This window comes from Perognathus longimembris, chromosome 12 (assembly GCF_023159225.1).
Source record: "Perognathus longimembris pacificus isolate PPM17 chromosome 12, ASM2315922v1, whole genome shotgun sequence".
Classification (NCBI taxonomy): Eukaryota; Metazoa; Chordata; class Mammalia; order Rodentia; family Heteromyidae; genus Perognathus; species Perognathus longimembris.
Window position 1 is genome coordinate 39,180,336 of NC_063172.1, and position 25,152 is coordinate 39,205,487.

General features: G+C 35.9%; 1 protein-coding gene across 5 annotated transcripts in view; it reads right to left on the reverse strand.

The window, feature by feature from the left end:
• Nucleotides 1-826: 826 nt before the first annotated feature.
• Wwp1 (WW domain containing E3 ubiquitin protein ligase 1) overlaps nucleotides 827-25,152 on the reverse strand; it is an 84,446-nt gene continuing 60,120 nt past the window's right edge. For all 5 annotated transcript variants that reach the window (XM_048358722.1, XM_048358718.1, XM_048358721.1 and 2 more), the window contains exons 18-25: nucleotides 23,063-23,222; nucleotides 19,411-19,544; nucleotides 19,146-19,286; nucleotides 14,963-15,083; nucleotides 12,077-12,181; nucleotides 9,990-10,086; nucleotides 9,497-9,569; nucleotides 827-3,628 (exon numbers count right to left, since the gene is read on the reverse strand). In XM_048358722.1, the coding sequence (XP_048214679.1) occupies nucleotides 3,529-3,628; nucleotides 9,497-9,569; nucleotides 9,990-10,086; nucleotides 12,077-12,181; nucleotides 14,963-15,083; nucleotides 19,146-19,286; nucleotides 19,411-19,544; nucleotides 23,063-23,222 (931 nt within the window). In that variant the 3' untranslated portion in view covers nucleotides 827-3,528. The remainder of the gene's footprint in view (nucleotides 3,629-9,496; nucleotides 9,570-9,989; nucleotides 10,087-12,076; nucleotides 12,182-14,962; nucleotides 15,084-19,145; nucleotides 19,287-19,410; nucleotides 19,545-23,062; nucleotides 23,223-25,152) is intronic.

The following is a 25,152-nucleotide window of genomic DNA, read 5'->3' on the forward strand; positions in this document are numbered from 1 at the left end:
AAATTCTGATCTGGTACTTTCTAAATTCTTCCAAAGTAGTGAGGAAGTACTTCGTTTTGACTTCTCGGTACCCTAATTTACATTGTTTCTTGTTTCCCTAGTTGAGACCCACTCTCAAGAATTTTTTCTCAACAGTTTTTCTCCATTACATTCTTGTATAATTTCCATCTACCTGACTCTCCTTGTGTACATTTCAGAGCTAACTGGTCACTGAGCAGCCTTAATACCTTTCCACATATGTGCAAATTTCTATATTGCAGACATAGACAATGGGTTTCTCTCATGTTTTTTTGCTTTTTTTCCCCTCTGAGAAAAGATCTCACTATATAGTGTCCACTATATAGTCTTGAACTCTCAATCTTGCCTCAGCCTCAAAGTGCTGCAGTCAACATGTGTGTGAACACTGTGCCTGTCTCCTTTCTTCCTTCAAGGATGTAAGAAACGAGTTTATATAGCCCCCCCCCATGTTGACCCCTGAACCTGTGCATCCTAGGCCAAAAAACTGTACTGGTTTTTTTTTTTTTTTTTTCAGTGCTAGAGGTTTAACTTGTTTTCACTTCTCCCCTTTTTTTTTTCTTCCAATTGGGGCTGGGGACTGAACCCGTGTCCTCATACATGCTAGACATATCCTCTACCACTGAGCTGCTGGCCCAGCCCTCTTGTTCTCTTGTTCTCACTTCTGGATAGCATAATATTCCCCACTACATTTTTAGTCATTGCTTATAGTGAACTAGCTATGGGTGCTGTAAACATGACTTTGCAGATCACTTTTCTCATTTCCAAACTAAACATGATTAAAACAAAAAATCACCAATCTCATGTAATGGAGTGGTGAGATCTAAGAGAATACTTTTTTATGTAAAGGATTTATAATGAGCATTAGTAACTTTCAAAAATACTGTTAACATCTAACTCCTTTGCTACATTTGGGATCAGAAATTTCACAATTCATGAGACATCAATTTTGGACTTAGACCAAACTTTGGTATTAAGTACACAGAGTAAGAAAACTAGGGACGTTACAAAAAAAAATTTTATTTTCTCATTCACAAAATTCAACAGATTTCTGTTTTGCCTCTGCAATATTCATTAGATTGTTTTAGGTTTAATCAAACATTAGGACTCAACCTACATTTGACATAAATTTACTTAGAAAGTGGTAGGGCAGGAATATAACTGGCCAGCAGGCTAACCTTGGGCTTTCTTTCAGAAGCCCTCTTACCGGCATTGTAAACAGTATCCATATTGTACTCTAAACAACCATCATCTCCTCAACTCAGGGTCTTTATAAGGGCCAGGCAGTTGGAAGTTTTCTCACTCAGAGGAAATCCTAATTATAAATCTCCCTATTACGTATCTGGACATTATTTTTACTCCAGATGCAGTTTATCAGGGTCACTTTTATCCTCAAATAGAAGCAAGGTTGCCTGGCAATGAGAACACACCACCATCTTATCTAGTTTTCAGGTGAAGAAGTTCTAGGCATTTAGTTATTATGAAAAATGTTTTGTGAATATGTTTAACTCCACCTGTTCAGCAAAGATACAAATCAAAGCACTGATAGCTTTTCCTGGAGAACAGACTGATCTGATGGATGAAACTGTTAAGTGTTAGGTTTATATTAGTGGTGGGCATGTAACCAAAATGTAGTATGAACCTGTATGAGAGCCTCTATCCTGTATTTCCTCATGAGCTGTTTTCAAGCACTATGAACTTTGTACTAATATCTCTGTTGCCACTCTAGCTCAGAGGAGGGATTGGAAGAGAGGAGTGGACTACATTTCTCTTGGGCTTTTGACTGCCACTCAGTAAATGACACTCTTTCTGTAGGTTTGTTTTTTATGTAATTAGGTATGAAAAGTGGAAAGGTACAGGCAAGTGTGTAGTCTTTGGAAACCAGAAAGCTGATGTGGGCTCTGTAGCCTTACCTGATGGACTGCAACTTCATACAAGAGGGGTCCATACCCTGAACTCTTACCTGAGTCTAACGTATCTCCACCAAATGACATACAACTTCTGTGATAGATAAATTCATATAGCAACAGAAAGTTTCTAATCAGGATCTAAGAGAGGATTCTACTCAACTAAGTGGATCACTGCCTTTTCCATCTTTACTATGGCTTATGAATAAAAATGCAGGGCAATCTAAAATGTGTAGAAAAATAAAATTTTGGCAAAACAAAAACTAGTGTTTAAAAATTAAGTTGTATACTAGTATTTTCTGTATGCACTCGGGAATATTTACAGGTACCATTCTTAGAAGTCAGTTCTTATTTAAAAAAATTTAAGTCAATGAAATTTATAGTGCATACTGGAAGCATGATATAAATAGGAATTGTAATTTTTATATTAATTGGGAAGCCCATTTTGCTGAAATCAGTATTGTCATTCACATCGGGTTTTATTTTTATCTGTATCTTTGTAGTTTACTGAATACCCTTATAATTAAAACGTATTATTTGAACAAAATTAACTTAATTATAAAATTGGGTATAGAAGAAACAGATTTTTTAATTTGCTCACTTAACAGAATTTTCATGAATCTGATAGGAAGTAGGCTACTGAAACACTAATAGAAAGTTCTTAGTATATTTGTTTAAATGTTTATGTAACTTTTCAACCCATCTGTTTTTATTCTACCTGTTTTTATAAAGCCAAAGCTTAAACACAAACAAAAGTGGCAAAGTCCACATTACCATTTTTATGTTCCTAAATATCAAACTATCAATTTATTACTAGTAATCTGAAGAACATCACATTGAAAAAAATAAGTACAGAAATGCCTGATTCTTTAAAATTCCATAAATACCTAACATCCCAAAGAAACATGTAAACAAATCTCTACATTGCTCAATGAGTTCTTCCCAATCTCTAACAGTTATTGGACTGAGTACATGAGCTCCATGTAAGTTAAGGTTTCATTCATTACTTTAACTGTTATTACTGAAAGAGCAAAGAGGGAGTTTTTCAACTATATATTCATTTAAAACAGGTCCAAGCACCTGTCTTCATAAAAGCCAGCAGCATTTTTAATATAGTCAGGTAAGATTTGGCATAAGCCCTTAATACCTTCCTGAACAGCCATGCAACTAACACTCTCAGGAGTTGTTCCCTAAGAGAGATGACCATGGGACAATTTGCACTTTCCCCTGGACAACAGAAAAGGTAGAGCAAATTATACCTTTATGAAGGAACGGCTGGCATGTTTAATACACGTGGAGCTCTATAAAACTAGAGCCACTATCATATATGTTTATATAGCTATATACTTATTATTTTTAATAAAGTCTTGCTTGCTTCAAAATTTAAGGATGATTTTTTTCCTGGTCAGTCATTTCAAGGGAAAAATAAATAAAGTAGAAAACGATGAACTGTTTTGCATATTTCTGTGGAAGAATGGAAAACATTTATACTTTGAGAGGTTCAGAAAGTTCACTGTACAGAATGAACAGCTTATATACACTATCTGTGCAATTTTCTTTGCTGGGTATTTAAATGCAAGAGCTCCTCCAAGACAAGGAGCCACATTCATTCTTGTCCAAATCCCTCTGTCTCTTCTATTGCAAAAAGTAGTTTTTCCTTTAGTTGTTCATAACTCTTATATGGTGGTAGATCCAAGCGATTAAAACTGAACAAAAACAAAAACAAAATCAGGTGTTTTCAATAAAATAAACTGAGAAGATTTATAATACAGTATTTTAACTACAGCATTCTTTAAAGCATATTGAAAAGCTGAATGGAGTAGGCTGTATATGTAAAAGCTTTTGCCAAAAATATTCTAAAATTCACAATAGTAACTTTATTATATATAACATATCCACATTTCTAAGACAAACCTATTCATGTAAGAATACATAAAATATTTAAATATTTGACAGAGTAATTATTGTACCAATACAGGTAGACTGGAATCGTTTTTCTTTTTAAGCATTAATTTTATTATTTATGTCTCTGTCCCCCTCTTCTCCTGGACTAAGAGTCTATTTTTCTTTCACTCATTAGAATGAATAACTGAAAAACTTTATGTGCAAGATACAGTTCATCTAGCTGGTGGTAAGGAGATTAAAAGATGAAACAGGGGGCTGGGGATATAGCCTAGTGGCAAGAGTGCCTGCCTCGGATACACGAGGCCCTAGGTTCGATTCCCCAGCACCACATATACAGAAAACGGCCAGAAACAGCGCTGTGGCTCAAGTGGCAGAGTGCTAGCCTTGAGCGGGAAGAAGCCAGGGACAGTGCTCAGGCCCTGAGTCCAAGGCCCAGGACTGGCCAAAAAAAAAAAAAAAGATGAAACAGGAGATGAAAGAGAATTATTTCTAAAATACAGATATTTTATAAATAAAAAATATGCTTTTTATTGTCAATTCAATAATCTAACCATATAAACTGACAGTTTTTCAGACCTGCCAGAATCAATTCCTTTCTGGGATTGAATGATTAAAAAAAAATTTTTTAAAGCCAGGCACTGGGTGGCTCAGGTCTGTAATCCTAGCTACTCAGGAAACTGAGTTCTGATGATCATCACAGTTTGAAGCCAGGCCAGACAGAAAAGTTCATGGGAGACTCATCTCCAATTAACTACTCAAACAACAACTTCCACAAAATTGTGGAGCTGTGGCTCAAAGTGGTAAGAGTACTGAACAATAAGAGATCACAGACAGTGCCCAGGTCCTGAGTTTAAGCCCCACAACCAACCAAAAAAGAAAAAAAAAATCCAACAACTAAAAATGATTAAATATACTGCTTTCCACTTTACAAAAAAAAAAAAAAGTAGTTATCTAAAACTTTCCAAAATACAGTTCTGACTGGCTGTATTAGAATTCCAATATCCGAGGTGTGTGAGACTTCATAAAATAAGTAAACGTAGTCAGAATGTTTCTGTGACTTTATTTCCTCGGGTGGAAACTCCCTATATGCCCTTTCCTACTTCTATATAAGAATCAGGAAAGTTGAAAATAAATTCTTTGACAGAAGGCTAAAAACTGCTTGGTGGAACCATATTGTTTGCATTTTATAGAAGTTAAATATAATAATAGTAGCAATTAAACAGAACATTTACTACCCTTCACTTCAAACTATATGCTTCAAAAAGAGATGACCCTTTCAATATACCATGTGAAACTGTAAAAAAACAACAACAACAACAAAAACGAAATGACCCAGGAAGGGTCTCATAATGATGGAGATTAGGAAAAAAATGTTCATTTTCCATAAAGTATTAAACCAAGACAACTTTTATGCTTCCTCACCTAACACTACCCAAAGAACCTTGCTAAAAGACATCATAGCTGAGCCTCTCCCCAAGTCTTGCTGCTTCCAGCTGCTATGGATATAGAAGAGGTCTGCTGATGCTCTTTAGTTTTGCCTCTTATCTCCTAATCTTGTTCTAGCATAATTTTCTCAGTTACCATGATCTCAGCTCTGTCTGATCTGAAATATCCTTTTCTGCCTGTGAAAGTCTCATTCTTCAGAGTAAATGCTACAGCATCTTCAAGAGGATCGTAAGGAGAATTAGCAATTCACCTATCCACACTTTCTTTTTCTGGTGGTGTGGTTTTAAACTTGAGGTTCTCATGTTTGCTAGTCATATGGTATTTTTATTTCTACTTTGTATTATTTCACTTTGTATTATGATTGACTGGTTTTCCCACAGACATTGAAATCCACAGAACCTTTGTACTCTTGTTAACACTGAACTCTTTTGTATATGATATTTAGTAAAGTGTCAAGACAGAAAATGATAAAAGTTGATTATTTGAAAATATCCAAAACATTAGTCATTATATGCTGTGCTGTTTTATAAAAGGATACTTGCTATGTGAACATCAAAGTTTTAAATTTTCATCCTGGCTTTCAAATGGATGTGTTTCAAAGGTACAAATACAAAATCAAATTTACTATTTCAATTTTCTTATTTAAAAACAGAGACAAGACTGGCCAATATATTTTCCTTATAGTATTAGGAAATGATATGCAATTGGCTCACCAACTGTACAAAACTTAAGCTTAAAGCTGCCACCTCACTAAGGAAAGCACTGCACTAACGATGATCACAGCAACAATACTAATTCCTCTAAGAATAAAATAGGCTAATTTCATAACAGATCAGATCATTGTTTACCTTAGTTACTGTTAAAAAAAAATTGGCTTATATCTGTAATCCTAGCTACTCCTGAGGCTAAGATCTGGCAGAAAAGATCCTGAGACACTTTCTCCAATTAACTACCAAACAAATGGAAGTGGAGCTGTGGCTCACGTGGTAGAGCAATAGTCTTGAGTGAAAGAAGCTCAAGATAGCACCTTGGCTCTGAGTTCAAGCCCCAGGACCTGCAAACACCCACACACACAAAAAAATCCCAAACCCTGTGCTCCAACTTAGATCTTTCCAATTATGGATTTTAAAAAAAGTTATTTTTTTCATAGTCTGTAGTTTCCTATAGTCTGCTGACCTGTGGTCATGCTAGAGCTTAAACTCAGAGCCTAGGTGTTGTCCCTTAGCTTTTTGCTCAAGGCTGGCGCTTTACCACTTCCAGCTTTTTGCTGGCTAATTGGAGAAGTGTCTTGGGGGTTTTTCGGCCCAGGTTGGCTTCAAACCACAATCCTCAGATCTTAGCCTCCTGAGTAGCTAGGATTATAGGCATCAGCCACCAGGACTGTTGTCATTTTAAATAGTAAATCCAAGTGAGTAATCACTTTGATTCAGCCCTATTTGTCTCCTCAACACTTGTCTATTATCTTGAAACTCTCCCAATTCTTTTTCCTTAAAAAGTTAGGCAATGACCTGATCTTATACTTTGAGAATACAGAAACTAAATTGTTGATAACTATTATCCCACTACAAAACTGATAATCTTTCTCCCTTACCTCAACAGTCTTTACTAGATTTTCCACTTTAATCCACAGGGTCTTAAATATGTTTGGTCACAGGAACCAAAAATGACTTTTGTTTATATGAATTCCATTGATACAAACAAAAATGCAATTTAAAAAATACTAATGTTGCCAGGTGCTAGTGGCTCATGCCTGTAATCCTAGCTACTCAGGAGGCTGAAATCGGGATCATGATTCAAAGCCAGCTTGGGCAAGAAAGTCTGTGAGACTCTTATTTCCTATTAATCACAGAAAAAGCCAGAAGTGGCACTGTGGCTGGAATGGTAGAGTGCTAGCCTTGAGCAAAAAGCAGCTCAGGGACAACACCCAAGCCCAGAATTCAAGCTCCAGGACCGGTAAAAAAGAAAAAAAATTAAAATAAATTAAAAAATGAAAAATTATATATATACACTAACATTGACATAAACATAAAAAACCGCTATTTCCAAAAACTAGTGAAGTGGATTTGTTTTATTGCTTTCCAAATCTCTTAAGATGTGGTTTAATAGAAGACATTTTGTGCATTTAATGTGTTTTATAGTTTATATTTCTTCAATTGCACATATATGAAAACTTAGATTAAACATATGAGACTTTTTTTTTTTTTGGCCAGTCTTGGGCCTTGGACTCAGGACTGTCTCTGGCTTCTTTTTGCTCAAGGCTAGCACTCTGCCACTTGAGCCACAGTGCCACTTCTGGCCATTTTCTATATATATGGTTTTGGGGAATCGAACCCAGGACTTCATGTATACGAGGCAAGCACTCTTGCCAATTGGCCGTATTCCCAGCCCCCATAGATTAAACATATGAATAACAGCAGTCCTCAGACCTTAGCCTCCTGAATAGGTAGGACTGCAGGACCACAGACAGATAAGCAGTTAGAAAATGGAGATGCACTTTTGTCACTTTCTTAGATAACTGCTGATATTCTTTGAGTTAACTACATTAAGTTTGACAAGGTAATGCACAGTAGGGACTCTGATATACCAAAGATAACTTGGCTTTTGTTATAAAGTCATTGATATCTTTTGTACTTTGAGTGAATCTTCTATCCACTCATGATATTGTAATATCATGCATTGGTCATTAAAAATGTTGGCTAACCAAGTTATAAATAAATCTAGATGTGTATATAGTTAATTATAAAAGCAAAACATCATCACCATTAATCTTATCAGTAAAGTTCTGGGAAACAGGCTTCCACTGACAGAAATTTTCCAAAATTCTAATTTTTGTTTCAGATTTCAACTTTTAGCTGGGCATAATCCTAGTACTCAGAAGTCTAGAGTAGAAGAATCATGGATTCAAGGCCAGCTTGAGCTGGCTCAAAAACAGAGCTCAAAAGATAAACAAAACAAATGTCACTTATTTTTCTTTAAGTGACAAGATTACTTCATTACTTACCAAAAAAGAAAGCGAATTATCCACTTGAACAAGCATAATTTTTCATTCTTTCATGTAAAAATAGTGTTCCATAAAAAAGCAAGTGAATTTAATCTTTTAACTGAAGCATGTGCCCAAGAACTTTCCTTTAAGAAACCATTCTTTGGTGTATAGAAATGTCATAGGCAAGCTTCTTATTTCTTCACATAGAATTTTAAGAAGACACAATCTTCAACCTTTGACATCTAATAAACTTTATGATTTAGAAATTCTTTATGCTTTAGAAACAGTCTTCAACAAATATGGCTTCTTTTGTTGTTACAAATGTGTACTCTTGTCATTGCTGTGATTTCTGAAGTGTCAGCCCCCATTGCTTTTGTACCTTAAGTATAAATTGCAAAATAATAAAAGCCAGATAATGGCTTAGGATAAAAATAATTCTGGTTTCCAGAAAGAACCACATAATCTCTGAGCCGTCACTGCTTGCTTGGATGATAGCACATTTTTGTGACTAATCTTCCTGAATTCACTCAATGCCTTCTCTACACTGCTGCGAGATGACATTTCTTGGATCTCATAACTTGTTATTTAAAATGCTTCAAATTTTCCTTACAATAGAACACCAATTCCTTGAACTAGGCAATAAGGGTCTACATAATTTAGCCCCTACCTATGTTTCCAAATTCTATCCTCTGATTCACCAAGTTCTAATAACACTGATCATCTTTTATTTCCTTGAATAATTATTACTTCAGGGTTTTTGTTTACCTTAAGAATGCTCTTTCTCTATTTCTTCCCCACAGCATGCCACTATTACACTCAAGTTAAACATTATCCCTTCCAAGAAATTTCCCTGACAACCTGAACAGTTGTGTCTTGTCGTATCACTTTATTTCCAATTGTCACTCGTGCTTTATATATACCTAGTACTATAAATATTTATTGAGTCAATGTAACACATTTCTCAAGTAATTCTATCCAATAAAAAGTCATTCTAAAGTGTTTATTGACTGCTGTGTTAATCTCTTCTCAAAAGGGATAATAAAGTTATACTGGTTCTTACATGTTTTATTTTTTGTGTGCTAGTACTGGGGCTTGAACTCAAAACTTTGTGCTCTTACTTGGCCTTTTTTTTTGTTTTTAAACTCAGCTGCCAATCTTAACACTTGAGCCACAACATCACTCCTGAGGATCTTACAAAAGACTCTGATTCCATCTTCCTATTTAGGATTTTTTAACTTACCATGTATGGCTTCTTGGTAACCAGGTGTCTTTGCCAACTTTTTCAATACAAAACTTTTGAGGCCCATTACTTCCTAAACCAGGAAAATAAAATAATATTTATCTGGTCCTTTAAATTCTTGGTTTGGACAATTCATTACATAGCAGAACATGTTATATAGTCATACGGATGACATAGAATAAACCAAAGAAGAGGTTCACAACATAAGTTGCTTCTACAAGGAGAAGGTTAGTGCTGCAGATAACCAGTAGGAATTACATCTATGGAAAGACAGCTATTTCTTCATTCAGAATCATACCACCTTCTCTAGAGAGCAAAGCCATGGTGGACATTTGGGCTAAATGAGGAAACGGTGATTTTTATTATGGTTATTTCTTATGGCTGAAACCTCATATAGAGCTCTAATAATCATTCTTAAGTTCAAGTCTATCAGATACCTCAAAGGTATTAATACAACAAAACCAGCGAGAAACTGCAGTGGAAATGCATTTACCCATGAGCTCAGCAAATCCTCCTAGAGGTAAACGGCAGGTTCCAGTGACAAACTGCAATAGTCGCATTCTTACTTCATTGTCTGTCTCTTTCACAAACTGTAACAAAAACAAATGTACTTTAATTTTTTTAACTGTGTGTTAAATTCTCTTCAAGAATGAAAATAGCAGACGGTTGAAGAAATTAAATAATATTTAGCACTGAAATTAGTTCAAAATATATGTGATACAAAGTGGATCTAGCATTTATAATTTATTCAGTTTAGGCACTATGCAAAGTTAGTATGAATCTTATGCCACTACTCCATTTAACCCTGGTGATTGGCTGCTGCTGTATTATGTCCACCTTGCAGACAGGAAATAAATGAGAATAGTAAAGAAAGGCTCTAATGATTTTTAAGTAGTTACTACTTATGTGAAGAATATGCCAGGACTAGAGATTTTAAGTTCTCAAAAACATAAAACAAGGGCTGGGGATATGGCCTAGTGGCAAGAGTGCCTGCCTCATATACATGAGGCCCTGGGTTCGATTCCCCAGCACCACATATACAGAAAATGGCCAGAAGTGGCGCTGTGGCTCAAGTGGCAGAGTGCTAGCCTTGAGCAAAAAGAAGCCAGGGACAGTGCTCAGGCCCTGAGTCCAAGCCCCAGGACTGGCCAAAAAAAAAAAAAAAAAAAAAACATAAAACAAAATGTCTACTAAAATGTGCTTCAAGAATAGTCTGGGGGGGGGCTGGGAATATGGCCTAGTGGCAAGAGTGCTTGCCTCGTATACATGAGGCCCTGGGTTCAATTCCTGAGCACCACATATACAGAAAATGGCCAGAAGTGGCGCTGTGGCTCAAGTGGCAGAGTGCTAGCCTTGCGCAAAAAGAAGCCAGGGACAGTGCTCGGGCCCTGAGTTCACAGTCTAGGACTGGCCAAAAAAAGAAAAAAAAAAAAAAGAATAGTCTGGGGCACTTTGTTTTTGTTTTGTTTTTTTCAAATTTTTATTATCAAACTGATGTACAGAGAGGTTACAGGTTCATAGGTTAGGCATTGGATACATTTCTTGTACTGTTTGTTACCTTGTCCCTCATACCCCCCTCCCCCCTCCCCCTTACCCTTTCCCCCCCTGAGGTGTTCAGTTCACTTACACCAAACAGGTCTGGGGCACTTTGATATCCAGAGATCCACCTTACAGATAAAAGTTAACACACAATAAAAATAAATAGGGGCTGGGAATATGGCCTAGTGGAAAAAGTGCTTGCCTCCTGTACATGAAGTCCTGGGTTCAATTCCCCAGCACCACATATGTAGAAAATGGCCAGAAGTGGCGTTGTGGCTCAAGTGGCAGAGTACTAGCCTTGAGCATAAAGAAGCCAAGTACAGTGCTCAGGCCCCAAGTCCAAGGCCCAGGACTGGCAAAAATAAGTAAATAAGTAAAGATAAATAAAGTTTGTTTTGGACATTATCTTCTTTTGGACATTATCTTATTTCCTTACAATATTATCACCTCAGAACAATTAACAAAACTGTGTTGATTTTCTTATTAAAAACACAATCCTCACTGGGGGAAGTAGAGAACCTCCATTGTACCTATATTTGGGAAGCTAGGGCAAGAAAATGATGAAGTTGGGGCTGGGAATGTGGCCTAGTGGTAAAGTGCTCATCTTGTATACATGAAGCCCTGGGTTTGATTCCTCAGCACCATGTATATAGAAAAAGCCGGAAGTGGCACTGTGGCTCAAGTGGCAGAGTGCTAGCCTTGAACAAAAAGAAGCCAGGTACAGTGCTCTGGCCCTGAGTTCAAGCCCCAGGACTGGCAAAAAAAAAAAAAAATGATGAAGTTGGTTAACCTGGGCTTGCTGTCCAATGAGACTGTCTAAATCTGCCTTCCTTTCCCCACATAAAAATAATAATAAATTCATAATTTCTAATTTACTTCTAGAAATAGGTAGAATTTATGGAATTCAGTTGATGCCGCAAAAATGCTCTGTTTAAAACTATTATCATTAAATTATAACTTAAGACCCTTTTAAACTTTTTAAATGTATTTGTTAGAATATATTTTCTTTGAATTCTTGGTTTCAAAAGATAAAGCAAGTACCTGCCAAAACCAAATAATTTGCTTGCTGTTTCTTGTATAATGTCGATAAACTGTATTTCTCTGCCAATCTGTCAAGTCAACCTCCTGCATGCCACACAACATAACCTGGGAAATAAGCACAGTATCAGGTCACAATCAAGATTTAGTGACAGGCTTACAATGAAACTTTCTGATACATAGTTATGTACACAGCATAATCAGGTCAAAAGCACAGCCAGTAAGAATCACAATAAACAAATCCAAATTCTGATAGCACTGCATAAAGGATTCTTTGGGATGTTCTTTTACCCATTGTGACTGAACTCAAACCAGCTGTAAGGGAAAGCATAACTACTTTATTACAGACACACATCCCAAACCAGAGATCCAAATTATTGACAATCAAACATCTTCTCAATTTCAAATCTATGCTATCTGATATATTTAAAATGTAAAAAAAAAAACATAAGCTCATTATTCATTTATCTAGCTTAATTGGGAATATTCTACATAGGTGGGATTTTCAAACAGTCCCAGTTTATTATATATGGAATAAAAACTCTGCAAGGCATAATACATATTCACTTTGAGCAATAACTTTAAGAATATTTCCCCATTATGTCTCTTTTTTGCTAGCAGACCATCAATAGCATTATGTGATCAAGAAGTTCACCATGTCTTTTTGAGACTATCATATGGATATATACATGTTTTTGTCTTGTGCCACATACACATTCCAGCCCCCTTCAGTGCCCATAACCACTCACACAATATTTCTGAGGTGCATCAATGTTGTGGGTACACATCACTGATTAGTACTGCATTATATGAATATAGAACAATTCATTTGTTGATGGGCACTTAAGTCACTTTCACCTTTTAGGATGTAATGAATCACTTTGCAATAAACATTCAAAAACAAGTATTTGTGTGAATATGTGTTTCATTTCATTTTACTAAACACCTAATAAGGATCTGTGAGAATATAAAGTAGACATACATTTAACAATATAAGAAACTACCAGCATTAGGTGAATGTGGTATTTCATTTACTTTTCATTCTATGTCCCAGTAACTAATGAGCATCTTTCAGTGTGTTCACTTGCCATCTATGTGAATGTGTACGTACTAATATTTACACTTATTTTGAGATGGGGTCTTCCTGTGTTCCCAAGGCCAGCTCAGACTCCTAGGCTCACATGATCCTCATGTCTCAGTTTCCTTAGTAGCCAATTAAGGTATTCACCACTATGTCTAACATTTATATCTTATTTTGTGAAATGGATTTTTGCCTATTAAAATGTTTTTATGGAGTTATGAGTTAAAAAAATGATTCTCTTGTCTCAATAGTCTCTCACAATTTATAGGCTGCCTTTTGATTTTCATGGTGCCTTTTGAAGGTAAGTTTTTTGACTTGATAAGGTTGAATTAATCTGTAATTTTCTTTTACAGAAGTTTCTTTTTGTTCCTCCAAAGAAATTTCTGCATACTTTGTACTTATAATTTAATTAAAATGAATCTGTTTATGGACTGAGGGAGGAGCCAAAGTTAATTTTCTCCCATATTTTGATAGCTAGTTGAACCAACATTATTTGTTAAAAAGGTTTATGCCTTTTCTTGTTGAAATACTTGTACCTTTGTTGAAAATCAATTGACAATACATGTGTGGGGTCTATTTCTGTACTCTTTAGATGACACTGAGTAGTCTGTTCATCCTTTCACAAATACCACACTATCTCTTACTTGGTTGTGGTGGTGGTCATGGGGCTTGGAGTCAGGGCCTGGGTGCTGTCTCTGAGCTCTTTTGCTCAAGGCTAGCGCTCTACCAATCTGAGCCACCAGCACCCATAAATCAAGCGTATAAATTCTCCAAGATATTCTTTTCTAAAACTGTTCTGGCTATTCTAGAGCCTCTGTACTTCAGTGTAATTTTAAAATCAGTCTAAAATTTTCTACTAAAAGAATTTCGTTGGGATTTTGAAAATAAGACATATATTACTCCATTTATAAGGGCTTCTTTTCTGAACAATAGAGGTCTTGTGTGTATTTGCTTACTTTTTTCTGATTTAAAATATATATGAGTATTATTCTGATACATGGTACAGAATGGACAACATTTCATGGTAAATGACATCAATAGTCACAGAAAGACAAATACTGCATGATTCCATTTAAAGTACAGATCTTTAGAATAGTGGTCACCAGGCATGAGGGGTATGAGGAATTGTTCATATGAACAGGGTTTTAGTTTTACAACATGCAGGAATTCTGGAGGCTGGATACATAAGGATGTGATTATACTTGATATTACTAAAATGGTTAAGATGATAAATTTTATATGTACTTTAACACATACAAACAGACAAAAAGAATTTCTGACCTACTAACAAACCAACATACAGTTAAAGAGCACTAAGAATTCATTACTTAAAATTCTAAGCTTTAAAAGTACTAAACTAAAATCTCAGAAACGTCCTCAAGTTATTAATAATGTTAAAATCATTCCTTATGACTGATAGTAGGTGACACTGATGCATGATTTTGTGTTCATGATACATTCTAGTTCAGAGAATATAATCAAGACACTTACCAAATGCTAGAATTAATGCCACCTAAAGATTTAGACAAATGAAAAGTATTTGAAGACTGTGTTATATATGCTTTTAAAATGTGTAGACACTGTCCAAAAAAAAAGCACCAAAACAAGCCAGCCATGGTGGGCCAGGCCTGTGCTCCCAGCACAGAGAGGCAGAGGTACAGGCAGGAAGACTGAGCCGGAGGTTCACTTGGTTTACACAGAGAAACCTTGTGTTAGAATAGAAAGGAAAAGGAAAGAAAACAAGGCATCAACACAGCCCCTTCCCCCATTAATATGTTTTCTACAATAGCATAATAAAAGAGCCTAACCTCCAATTCTTTTTCATCAAAGTACTGTAGCCACTGAAGGGGAACAACTTCATTAAAACCATCAAGGAAAGCTTTGGTCTGTTCTTGTACTCCTCGAGAAAAACGCCATTCTGTCATTAAGCTGAAAATAAAGATGGTATTTGATAAAAAGGTCATCTGTATGTGAAGTTAAAGCATTAAAAGAACCATTAATTTCTTAAGTTCCTTCTCTTTCTCTTAATATACCACATAGACAGCACACATATATACACAGCACACATGTATACATGTATGTATGCCTATATATAGGTAGATACAACACACATATATTTATGTATGCATGTATATATGGAAATAGTATGAAATAGTATGTGAAATCAGGGATTGCTGTTAGTTTTAAGTCAATAGGTTCCTATCAGTACACTAATAAAATTTCAGCACTAGTTCCTGCTAATATGTACACAACTCCAAATAATGTGTGTTGGCATAGGAAGGGAATGGCTTGTCTTTAAAAGGCTGCCTTTGCCAAGGACTTGAAAAATGGCTCGAGGATTACCCTGATAACCTGAAATGATAATCTGGCCTTGGTCCATGTTTTTGTATAGTTTCATAGTCTGGAAGGATTAAAACTGGAGAATAGGTTCTTTATGTGCTTGTTTGTTGGAGAACAAATTTCAAAACAAAAAGAAAGTATCAAGATCAAAATGGAATATTCGGAAAATATTTAAAATAGCCACAGCATAGGGAAGTAGGACAAAAAAAGGAGGAAGAAATTCTGTCAATGATCTATGTATAAGGATAGGTCTGGCTATATGATCTTCTGGTTAAACAGTACAAACTGCCTAAAGAGGAGAATCAATATGAGCAGGTATCAGAGAACAATCTATCCAATGCAACTCCAGTTCTATCTTTTCATTTTGTGTACTACGGAAGTTGGTTTTCATCAGTTCTTTGCCTAGGCCAGATGCCAGTGACTCACATCTGTAATCCTAGCTACTCAGGAGGCCCAGATCTGAAGATCACGGTTGGAAGCCAGCCTAGGCTGGAAAGTCTGTGAAACTCTTATTCCAATTAGCCACCAGAAAACTGTAAATGGAGCTATGGCTAGCCTTGGGGGGTGGTGGGGGTGGTGGTGGTGGTGGTGGAGAAAGCTCAGGGACAGTCCCCAGGCCCTGAATTCAAGCTCCACAACCCACCAGAAACAAAAACAACACTCAGAGGTGTTTGTTCCTTCAACCGAGGGAGTCTTAAACTATTCTCCCTCTCCTTTGAATTACTGTACTTCTAAGAGGGAATAGATTCTTTGTACCAACCTTCTCTCTTCCTACCCAACCCAAATTTAAGAAACCATGGTAGTCTAGCTTCCAATATCTTTTTCAAGAACCAAAAAATTTCTTCACAAATGTTACCAAAGGTCTAATTGTCAAACAGGATATATTCTCAGCATTCATGCTACCTCAACCGCCTGCAACAGACGTTAGTATTCCCAACTCTTACACAGTACCTCCTGGATTGTTCATTCCAATTCTGATTGAACATTGGTAACTTCAAATTAATCAATGTTGGTAACTTCAAATTAATCAATAATGACATTGTATCTCTCTATTCATGTCATATCGTCAGTAATCCATCCTGTCGTTTTTTAAGTTCTATAGCTGGCTATATTTCAAGTCTCATTACTAGATTACTGAAGTGACCTCGAGTATTCTGATCTCTAATTACTTCCTTTGTCAAATATCTCCCAGTTTATCTTCAACAAACCATAACTGTCATTCTCAAAATAATTCTGACTGTGCTATCTCAGTTTATAATGTCTACTTATAATTCAGAGTAAAAATTGAGATGTTTTAGAACAGTAGTTTCCTTACAGAAAGTTGAAATCTGGTATAATTTTAAGCTCCCGTCTAGGCACCATTTCTCACCTTTGTTGTTGTTTTGATTGGTTGTGGGGCTTGAACTCAGAGCCTAGGTGCTGTCCCTGGGCCTCTGCGCTCAAAGCCATCACTCTACCTCTTAAGCCACAGCACCACTTCGTATTTTTGAGTGGTTAATTGGAGTATGAGTCTCAAAGGAACTTTCCTGCTTGGGCTGGCCTCGAACCATGGTCCTCAGATATCAACTCCTGAGTAGCTAGCATTACAAGTATGAGCCACTGACACCTGGCTCTCATCCTCTTATAACATTCCTAAACACTGAAGTTGTAGATACTAATCTATTTCCTATGTTCTTGTTATTTTATTTTCCACCTCTCCAAAAATTCCTCGTCATGTAAATTCTCACAGATGTTGTGTGAACTCAGGTCCTGGGCACTGTCCCTATCGTTGTGTTCAAAGTAAGTGCTCTTCCACTTTAGCCACAGCTCCACTTCTGGCTTTTTGGTAGTTAACTACAGACAGGTTTTGCAGACTGCCCTGGCTGGCTTCAAAGGGCAATCACTCAGATCCTACCCATCAGAGAGGCTAAGTTTACAGCCATGAGCCACCAGAGCCTAGCTTTCTCACAGATGTTTTGTTTTGTTTTTTCAAATTTTTATTATCAAACTGATGTACAGAGAGGTTACAGTTTCCTATGTTAGGCATTGGATACATTTCTTGTACTGTTTGTTACCTTGTCCCTCATAGATGTTTTAAGACCTAACTCACACACAAAATCCTATGAAGAGATTTCCTGCCTTCACTCAGCAGAACTGATAGTTCCTTTCTAACACTCAATGCTGACAATACTTCATACATATTTCTACCATTCATTTACTCCAATTTGTAGAGGGACTATTTTGCTCCCTAAAGGTATCAGCTAAGAGAAGGGTAACATCACAGTTTTCAAAAGATTAAAAAACAAGATTAAAGTCTGCTTTACTTAAGACTGAGACAGAATCCTCCAGAACTTGTATTCAGGATTAGATTATCAGGTCTTTAGAGCAGATACTACACAGATAAGATTTTAAGATATAGTTAACACAAAACAGAAAAAGTTCCAAGTACAGCTACATAATGTGATAAACCTGTTATGATAAACCTTTATTTCAGATCACTGAAAGCATTTTCTTAAATGCATAAGACATTCTATTTATTGGTTATTGCTAGGAGTTTTAAAAAGCTTAGGTATATACTACATACTCTCTTCATGAACACATTTTCTTCAAAATATATAAACATATTGTAATTTCCAGTACTCATGGCATAACAAAGCAAACCAAAAATACCTCAGAAATTACAAAGATATACAAAGAAGAAATCAAGGACTGGTAATTTCTCTTAGTTCTTAGAAATGACTGGCTTAGCAAACAAATAGGGAACAAGAGGCCCCACATGCTAAGAAGTATGCATTTAACTTAATAAGACAAGAATAAAGGATTGCTATAACCTTCCAAGAAAGTAACACAGTAAATGTTTAGTATTTAACCCAATAATCTCATTTCTGTAGATCTACTCCAGAGAAAAGCAACATGGAGTGTGGATTCATGCTTAAGGCAGCTTTCTGCTGTCTTGCTTGTACTGGTCCAAACTGGGCACTAAGCTGAATGACTCCTAGTAACAGAAATTACAGACAATATGTAGTAAATATACTTTAATTTATGTAGGTATTAGAAAATGAGGTGAATCTCTACTGATGTGAAAGATGGAAAAAACAAGCTAGAGTAACATGAACGATATGATCCTATTTTAAAAATAAAAAACAAAAACCCCCCACAAAAACCTGACAGGAAAAAACAAAAATGAAAGCCCAAATCCAGTGAAGATGAGAGTAAGAATGGTAGTAACATGAGAATAGAAATGGGTTAGGAAGAGACTATAGGGAGAAAAAATGAGAACTTTTATTTTGGACATGCTAAATTTAAGATAATTATTTAGTAGTTTACAAGTGAGCAAACTATAGCCCATAGCACAATGTGGACCCCCATCTTAAAAAACAAAAATCAAGGTTTTGTTCCTGCCTAACAGAGCCTCGGTACCTTCAACTAAAACTGAAGGTCTGCACATTCGTTGCAAGCCCTTTTACAATGTCAATACTCAATGGTTCTTTACCTGGTCAAAAGTAGAATGCTTACAACAAATGGCAGTGACAAAATAAAGACTGCTATGTATTTTGTCATTTTAAGAACATTAGTATTTTCCCAAGTTTATTTGCAGTAATAAAATTAGTAATACAGACTGAGGATTAAGTTTTAATGTATAACTGAGCTCAAGCTAGTCTATCAGCTTACCCAATATATTCATCTTTATTCTCCTCAGTCACCAGGATATTGGAACCTCCCAACTTCAGGTCATGTGAAGTAACTTTTCCTAAAATCTCCATGTCAACAGAAAAGTACATTTCTAAGCCACATTCTTCTATGTTGTTATCCCTAGATAAAACAAATAACATACATATCCATACATATATAGGAGATATACTATACATACATTCTAATTAACAAAATGATTAAGTGTGTTTCAAGAAAATGGATTACTGAAAAAAAATCTTCAAACCTTATCCAGATAAGAGAGTTATAAAATTCAGTATCAATAGACTCCAAATCCTTAATAGTAAGTTTTTTACTTAGCATACGCTTGTAGAATGGTAAAGAGAAACCAGTGTCAATAAACTTTCCATGAAATAGTGCCTGCAAAAGAAAGCAAAATATGTTATGTAAAATTGATTTTAAGTAACAATAATTACAAAGTAATTTCTTATTTATAGTTTAATAATAACTCAAATCATGAAGCTGTCTGAAGTCAGAAAAATAAAGTAAATGGCATAAATCACAAAAAATATATTAAGTATTAGGATGATAAAAGATGTTTTAGAAAAAGTAGGAGGGGTTGGTAATAAAAATACTCTTCCTAATGTCTTGTAAGTTAACATAACTGAATTCAGAAATAAAAAAGTTTCTGTGCAGATGGAAAGCACCCACTTTTATTTATTTATTTATTTTGCCAGTCCTGGGCTTGAACTCAGGGCCTGAGCACTGTCTCTGGCTTCTTTTTGCTCAAGACTAGCTCTCTGCCACTAGAGCCACAGCGTCACTTCTGGCCGTTTTCTGTATATGTGGTGCTGGGGAATTGAACCCAGGGCCTCATGTATACAAGGCAAGCACTCTACCACTAGGCCATATCCCCAGCCCCTCACCCACTTTTATTTCTTATTTTCTTTCTTATTTTTCAGGAGCACAGCACCTCCATTCATAGTAATAGTAATCTCTTAAGAAAAGAAACTACTCATCTCCCAGAAATTTTTGACCCTGAGGAATTTAAAAAAATCTGTGACACTAATACATTATTACTGTCTTTCTATTCCCTCATTAACTTAGGCTCCCCTACCTGAGTTTTGGTTCTATCAATCATTAAAATTATTCCCTTATGTACCTGTTTAAACCCTTCCCTACTACATTTCCCACAAAATCCCCAGCCTAGCTAAATTTCAAGTTTGATTTTACTCAATACCTACACATAAATGGCAAAAATATGCCAGAAATGCATATATCAAGCTTAGTTCATTAACCAATAACCTAAAAGCGAAAGCTTAGTTTTGCTAGGATAAAATATTTCTCCACTCTCATGACTATTCCCTTCCTATTACTTTCTGCTCAATAACTCCTCTCCAGTCTTCATTTGAGTTGATCTGACTTCATATTTCACTGAGGAAACAACTGGGAGAGAACTCCTATAATGTTTCTACCAACTCTCACTAAATCACCTACATTCATGAATTTTATTATGAAAAAGCTTTGTATTATCTTCTGTGTACAACAAAGCATGTACTCTCTCTTTTACATAGGCCATTACTTCCATATTCCTTGTATTACTGACCTCATGACAGTCTTATTCAACATTATCAGCAATACAAATTGTGTGTCTGTGTGCTGGTCCTGGGGCTTGAAATCAAGAGTCTGGGTGAGGTCTCTGAGCTTTTGTGCTCAAGGCTATCACTCTAACCACCTGAGCCAGAGCTTTACCTCCAGCTTTTCTGGAAGTTAACTGGAATTAAAAGTCTCATAGGCTTTCCTGCCTAGGCTGGCTTTGAACAATGATTCTCAGATCTCAGCCTGCTGAGTAGGTAGGATTACACACATGAGCCACCAGCAACAGTTATATAAATGTTTATTCCACCCCCTCCCACCTTAATTCTGTATACCTTTCTAACTAGTTACAGCTCTATGATCCTTTAGAGCAAACTCATTAAAAGAATACCATATGTTTGTTGTCACTACTTCTTCCATTCTCTCAATTTTCCTCTTATCAATCTTTCCAACCTACTACTCATGAATACCTTTCACCTTGACAAACCAGTCAACTCAGAGTTCATTTAATTTCAAGACTTTTCAATAACATTTCATTTTGACAAATTTTCTTTCTCCTTTGTCTTGTAGGAACCACTCTTCTATTTTCCTACCTCAGTTCTTTTGCTGATTCCTTCTCATTTCATTCACTTACGGATGTCTCCAGAAATTCTGTCCAAATACTTCTTGAAATAATCCTAAAGGCTTTAGTACTCTCTTTATGGAGAATATTAAAAGCCCAGAATGCTCAAATGCCTCTCTCTAGCCTAGATAATGTATCATTCTTCTCAGTTTAAATATCTAATGACCTATTTTACATTTCCACTTGGATGTCTACATATATCCCAAACTTAGCAAGCTAAATCTATAGGCTTGATTTCACCCATCCCTGATATTAGCTCTTGCTACAACCCTGCCTACTCTGGGAAATGGCAACTTCAACAGGATATGCAAGCCATAAATTCTGGTGCCATACTTGGTTTGCATCTAATAAGTCAGAAAATTCTTTTAAGTTCTAACTTCATAATATACCCAGAATTCAGCCCTGGTAATATTGTGGTTACCATACCTCACTAAAACACTGACATTTATGAATTTATTATGAAAAAGTCTTCCTGTTTCTACCCTTGCTTTCCTTTGCCACCAATTATTATATATAATCTTTCTTCTATAGAGTAGCAAAGCAAACTTAATAGCATTTAAGTTAAATCATGTTACTTAATTTATATTGTTAACTGTTCGTGCAAAATCTTTATGTGAATTTCTAAAAGTCCCACACAGAATTTAGGTCCCATTTCCTACCACACTCTCTTCCTATGCTCTGTTCCAGTCATATTCTCTTTCTCTACCAAAACTACCTCTGCCTTGAAGACTCTGTCTTGCTATTGCTTCTGCCTAAAATGTTCTTCTCCAAGACATCTTCAAGAATTAATCCCTTGTCTTCTTCATGTTTCTTTTCCTAAGTCAGTATTTAGAGGCCTCCTCTAACCACAATATGCAAAAAAGCAATACACTCTTTCCCCGCCTCCAGCACATATTTACATTTATTATTTTGCTCCCTCTCATAAATGTAGATCCCTAGGAGTAGGAATTGTGTCTTTCCTTGACCCCCAGGGCCAAGAACAAGGCATGCCAATATAGTAGGCTCTCAATAAATAAATAACTTGTTAAATGAATTAATGGATAATCCATTCCCAAAAAAATGCATATACTTCTCAAAAGACAATCATTTCACAGGATTTCTGCAAATTCCAAAAAACATCAAGCCACTTAAGAGATAACTCAGATTTTCTTTCCTTTTATTATAAAGAAATCATATATACTTAGGCCTAAGTAGAAAATGACTTTTAGATATTAATCAGCTATTGAAGTATTCTTCATAGTAATAATCTGATTTTTTTTGGTGCCAGTCTTAGGACTTGAACTCAAGAGCCTGAGCACCCTCCCTGGTTTCTTTTTGCTCAAGGCTAGAACTCTACCATTTGAGCCACAGTGCCACTTCTGGCTTTTTCTGTATACATGTTGCTGAGGAATTGAACCCAGGACTTCATGTATGCTAGGCAAGCACTTTACCACTAGACCACATTCCAAGCCCAATAAGCTAAATTTGATATTCTCTTACAAAGTAAACTTTCTTAGTAACAAAATGTATGAATGACAAGTATAGTGGCATACCTATAACCTCAGTATTTGGGAGGCAGGAGGATCGTAAGTTCAAGGCTAGCCTGAATAACAAGACATTATCTCAAGAAACAAAGAAGTGAATAACAAACATAATGCTCAGCTTCTCTTACTAATGTTCTCATAAAATGCTTTTCAAATAAGCAGCATTTAAATAAAATAGCTAAAAGTTGGGAACTCACCATTGCAATAAAGCGACCAATGAAACAGAAGTAAGAAAGATGGTCTGGATTTATAGTTGATGCTGGATTTATCTGTAGACAATAGTTGTTTTTGCCCGCATATTCAAATAAGCAATACATTGGGTTCAAAACTTCATGTGAAAGCAAGAAAAACCATTCTCTATAAGAAAATAAGTGAATTTTTGTTTCAGCGTTCATTTATTTGTGAATTTACAAAGAAATCTTAAATAGACTTATACATGCTCATCGTATCTGTTCTCAAAAGCCTTTAACAGTTCCACTGCCAATGCTTCAGCCCTCCTCCATCTAAGCTATTCTATGATCTGGCTTTCCATTCAAGCTATCTGATGGTTCCTCTATTGGCTAACTACAAAATCACTGTTCTTAAATATACAGGTTCTTTTCTGTAACACCTTTTTATTTGGATATGGCTCTTCAACATCCATTCAATCATGTAGATTCTACCTTTTTCTCAATGCATGCATGTGAAAATACAACTTCAGCAATTTTTTAAGCAATTTCTAAATATTACCTATATTAGTCACTGAATTCTTTGTATAACAAAAACCACTTTCACTGGACTGTTAAGTTTCATGAAGTTAAAAGCTATGTCTGTCTGTGTGTGTGTGTGTGTGTGTGTGTCCTTAATTCTTACAGGCATTTTAGGATTTATTTACAACAGGGCTTTTTGTGGGGGGTGGGGTGGTGGTAGGGATCATAGCTGGGCCCTTAGGCACACTAGGCAAAGGCTGTCTCACTGTGCTACTCCTTAACCCCCACAACTGTTTTCCATATTTGCTAGTGATACTGCAATACATGGCACACTTCTATGAAAGGACAGTTTACAACTGTTGTCAATATATTTAAAAGGAACCAGAATTAAAATATTAGATGTGATAACTAAACTTTAACTTTTTAGTATTTTGTATTTTTAATCATTTGTAAGTTCAATTTACAAAACGCCCTTTCAACAACAATTTCCTCTGAAGAAGATTCCCAATTTATAAGCTAGTTGATCAGTGAGCACACTTAACATTATCTGCTTAGTCACAATCCCCCATTCCTCATTATAGCCCAGCTGATATTACTGTCTCTAAGGAAGGATAATCTTGGCACATGATGCTAGCCCTCCAGTGATTGGCTAGTGCTGGGCACTATAGTAAAACAGTGTATATTCTAGTCAAAGACTGGGATGTGGGTCTCTGTTTGCAAAGAAAAGCCATAAATATTGATTCTCAAGCATTATCTGGGCATTTTTTTTAATATTATTAAGCAATTTGAAAATTTTTAAACCACCTTAGGCCACTTCTATGCAGGTTTGTATGGCCTAGCAACTTATTTACAAATGTTTTGTTTTGTTATTTTGAAAAAAAGCTTTTAAACCATAATACTTGACATTGCTTAAAGGATACAGGGAGTTTCTAAACAAAACCAACTGGAAAACTGATTAATACTAATTTACAAAAATAAATCCAGTCCCCAAACAGTCCTTGAAGCAGGTGATTTTCCTCAGTGATGAGACTGAAATAACATATGCCCCAGGGAAGAGCACTGACCAAGTCAAGTGAGAATGTGTCTAGACACAAAGAAAGCATACATTTCCCATAACTTCAGATCATTATCAGCAACCAGGACTCCAGAGGAAACCAAAGCTATTCAAATGAATGATTACAATATGGCAATTAACCTTTGTCTTGTACTAGCACAAAGGAGAAAAATTCCTAACCAGCAAGAGACAGAAGAGTTAACAATCAACATATCCTTCTCTACACTCAAATGAACTGAAGGGACATAGAGGTTGAAAATTATGACACAACAGATGAGCTAGAAGAACCTACAAAAGAAAATAAAAAAGGTAAAACCACCAATGAAGAAAAAAAATCACATTAGAAGCAGTAAAAGGTAGGGCAGTACTGTAGTGACATAAGGATAGGCTCAAGAAAACTCAAAACAAAATAGAAAAGCATAGATATAAAAATGATTAGAGAAATGACAGACATGTAAGACTGACAGAGGAGATTCCACATACCCATGATTGATGTTCCTGAAGAAAAATGGAACAAATGGAACAGAAAAAAAATATTCAAAGA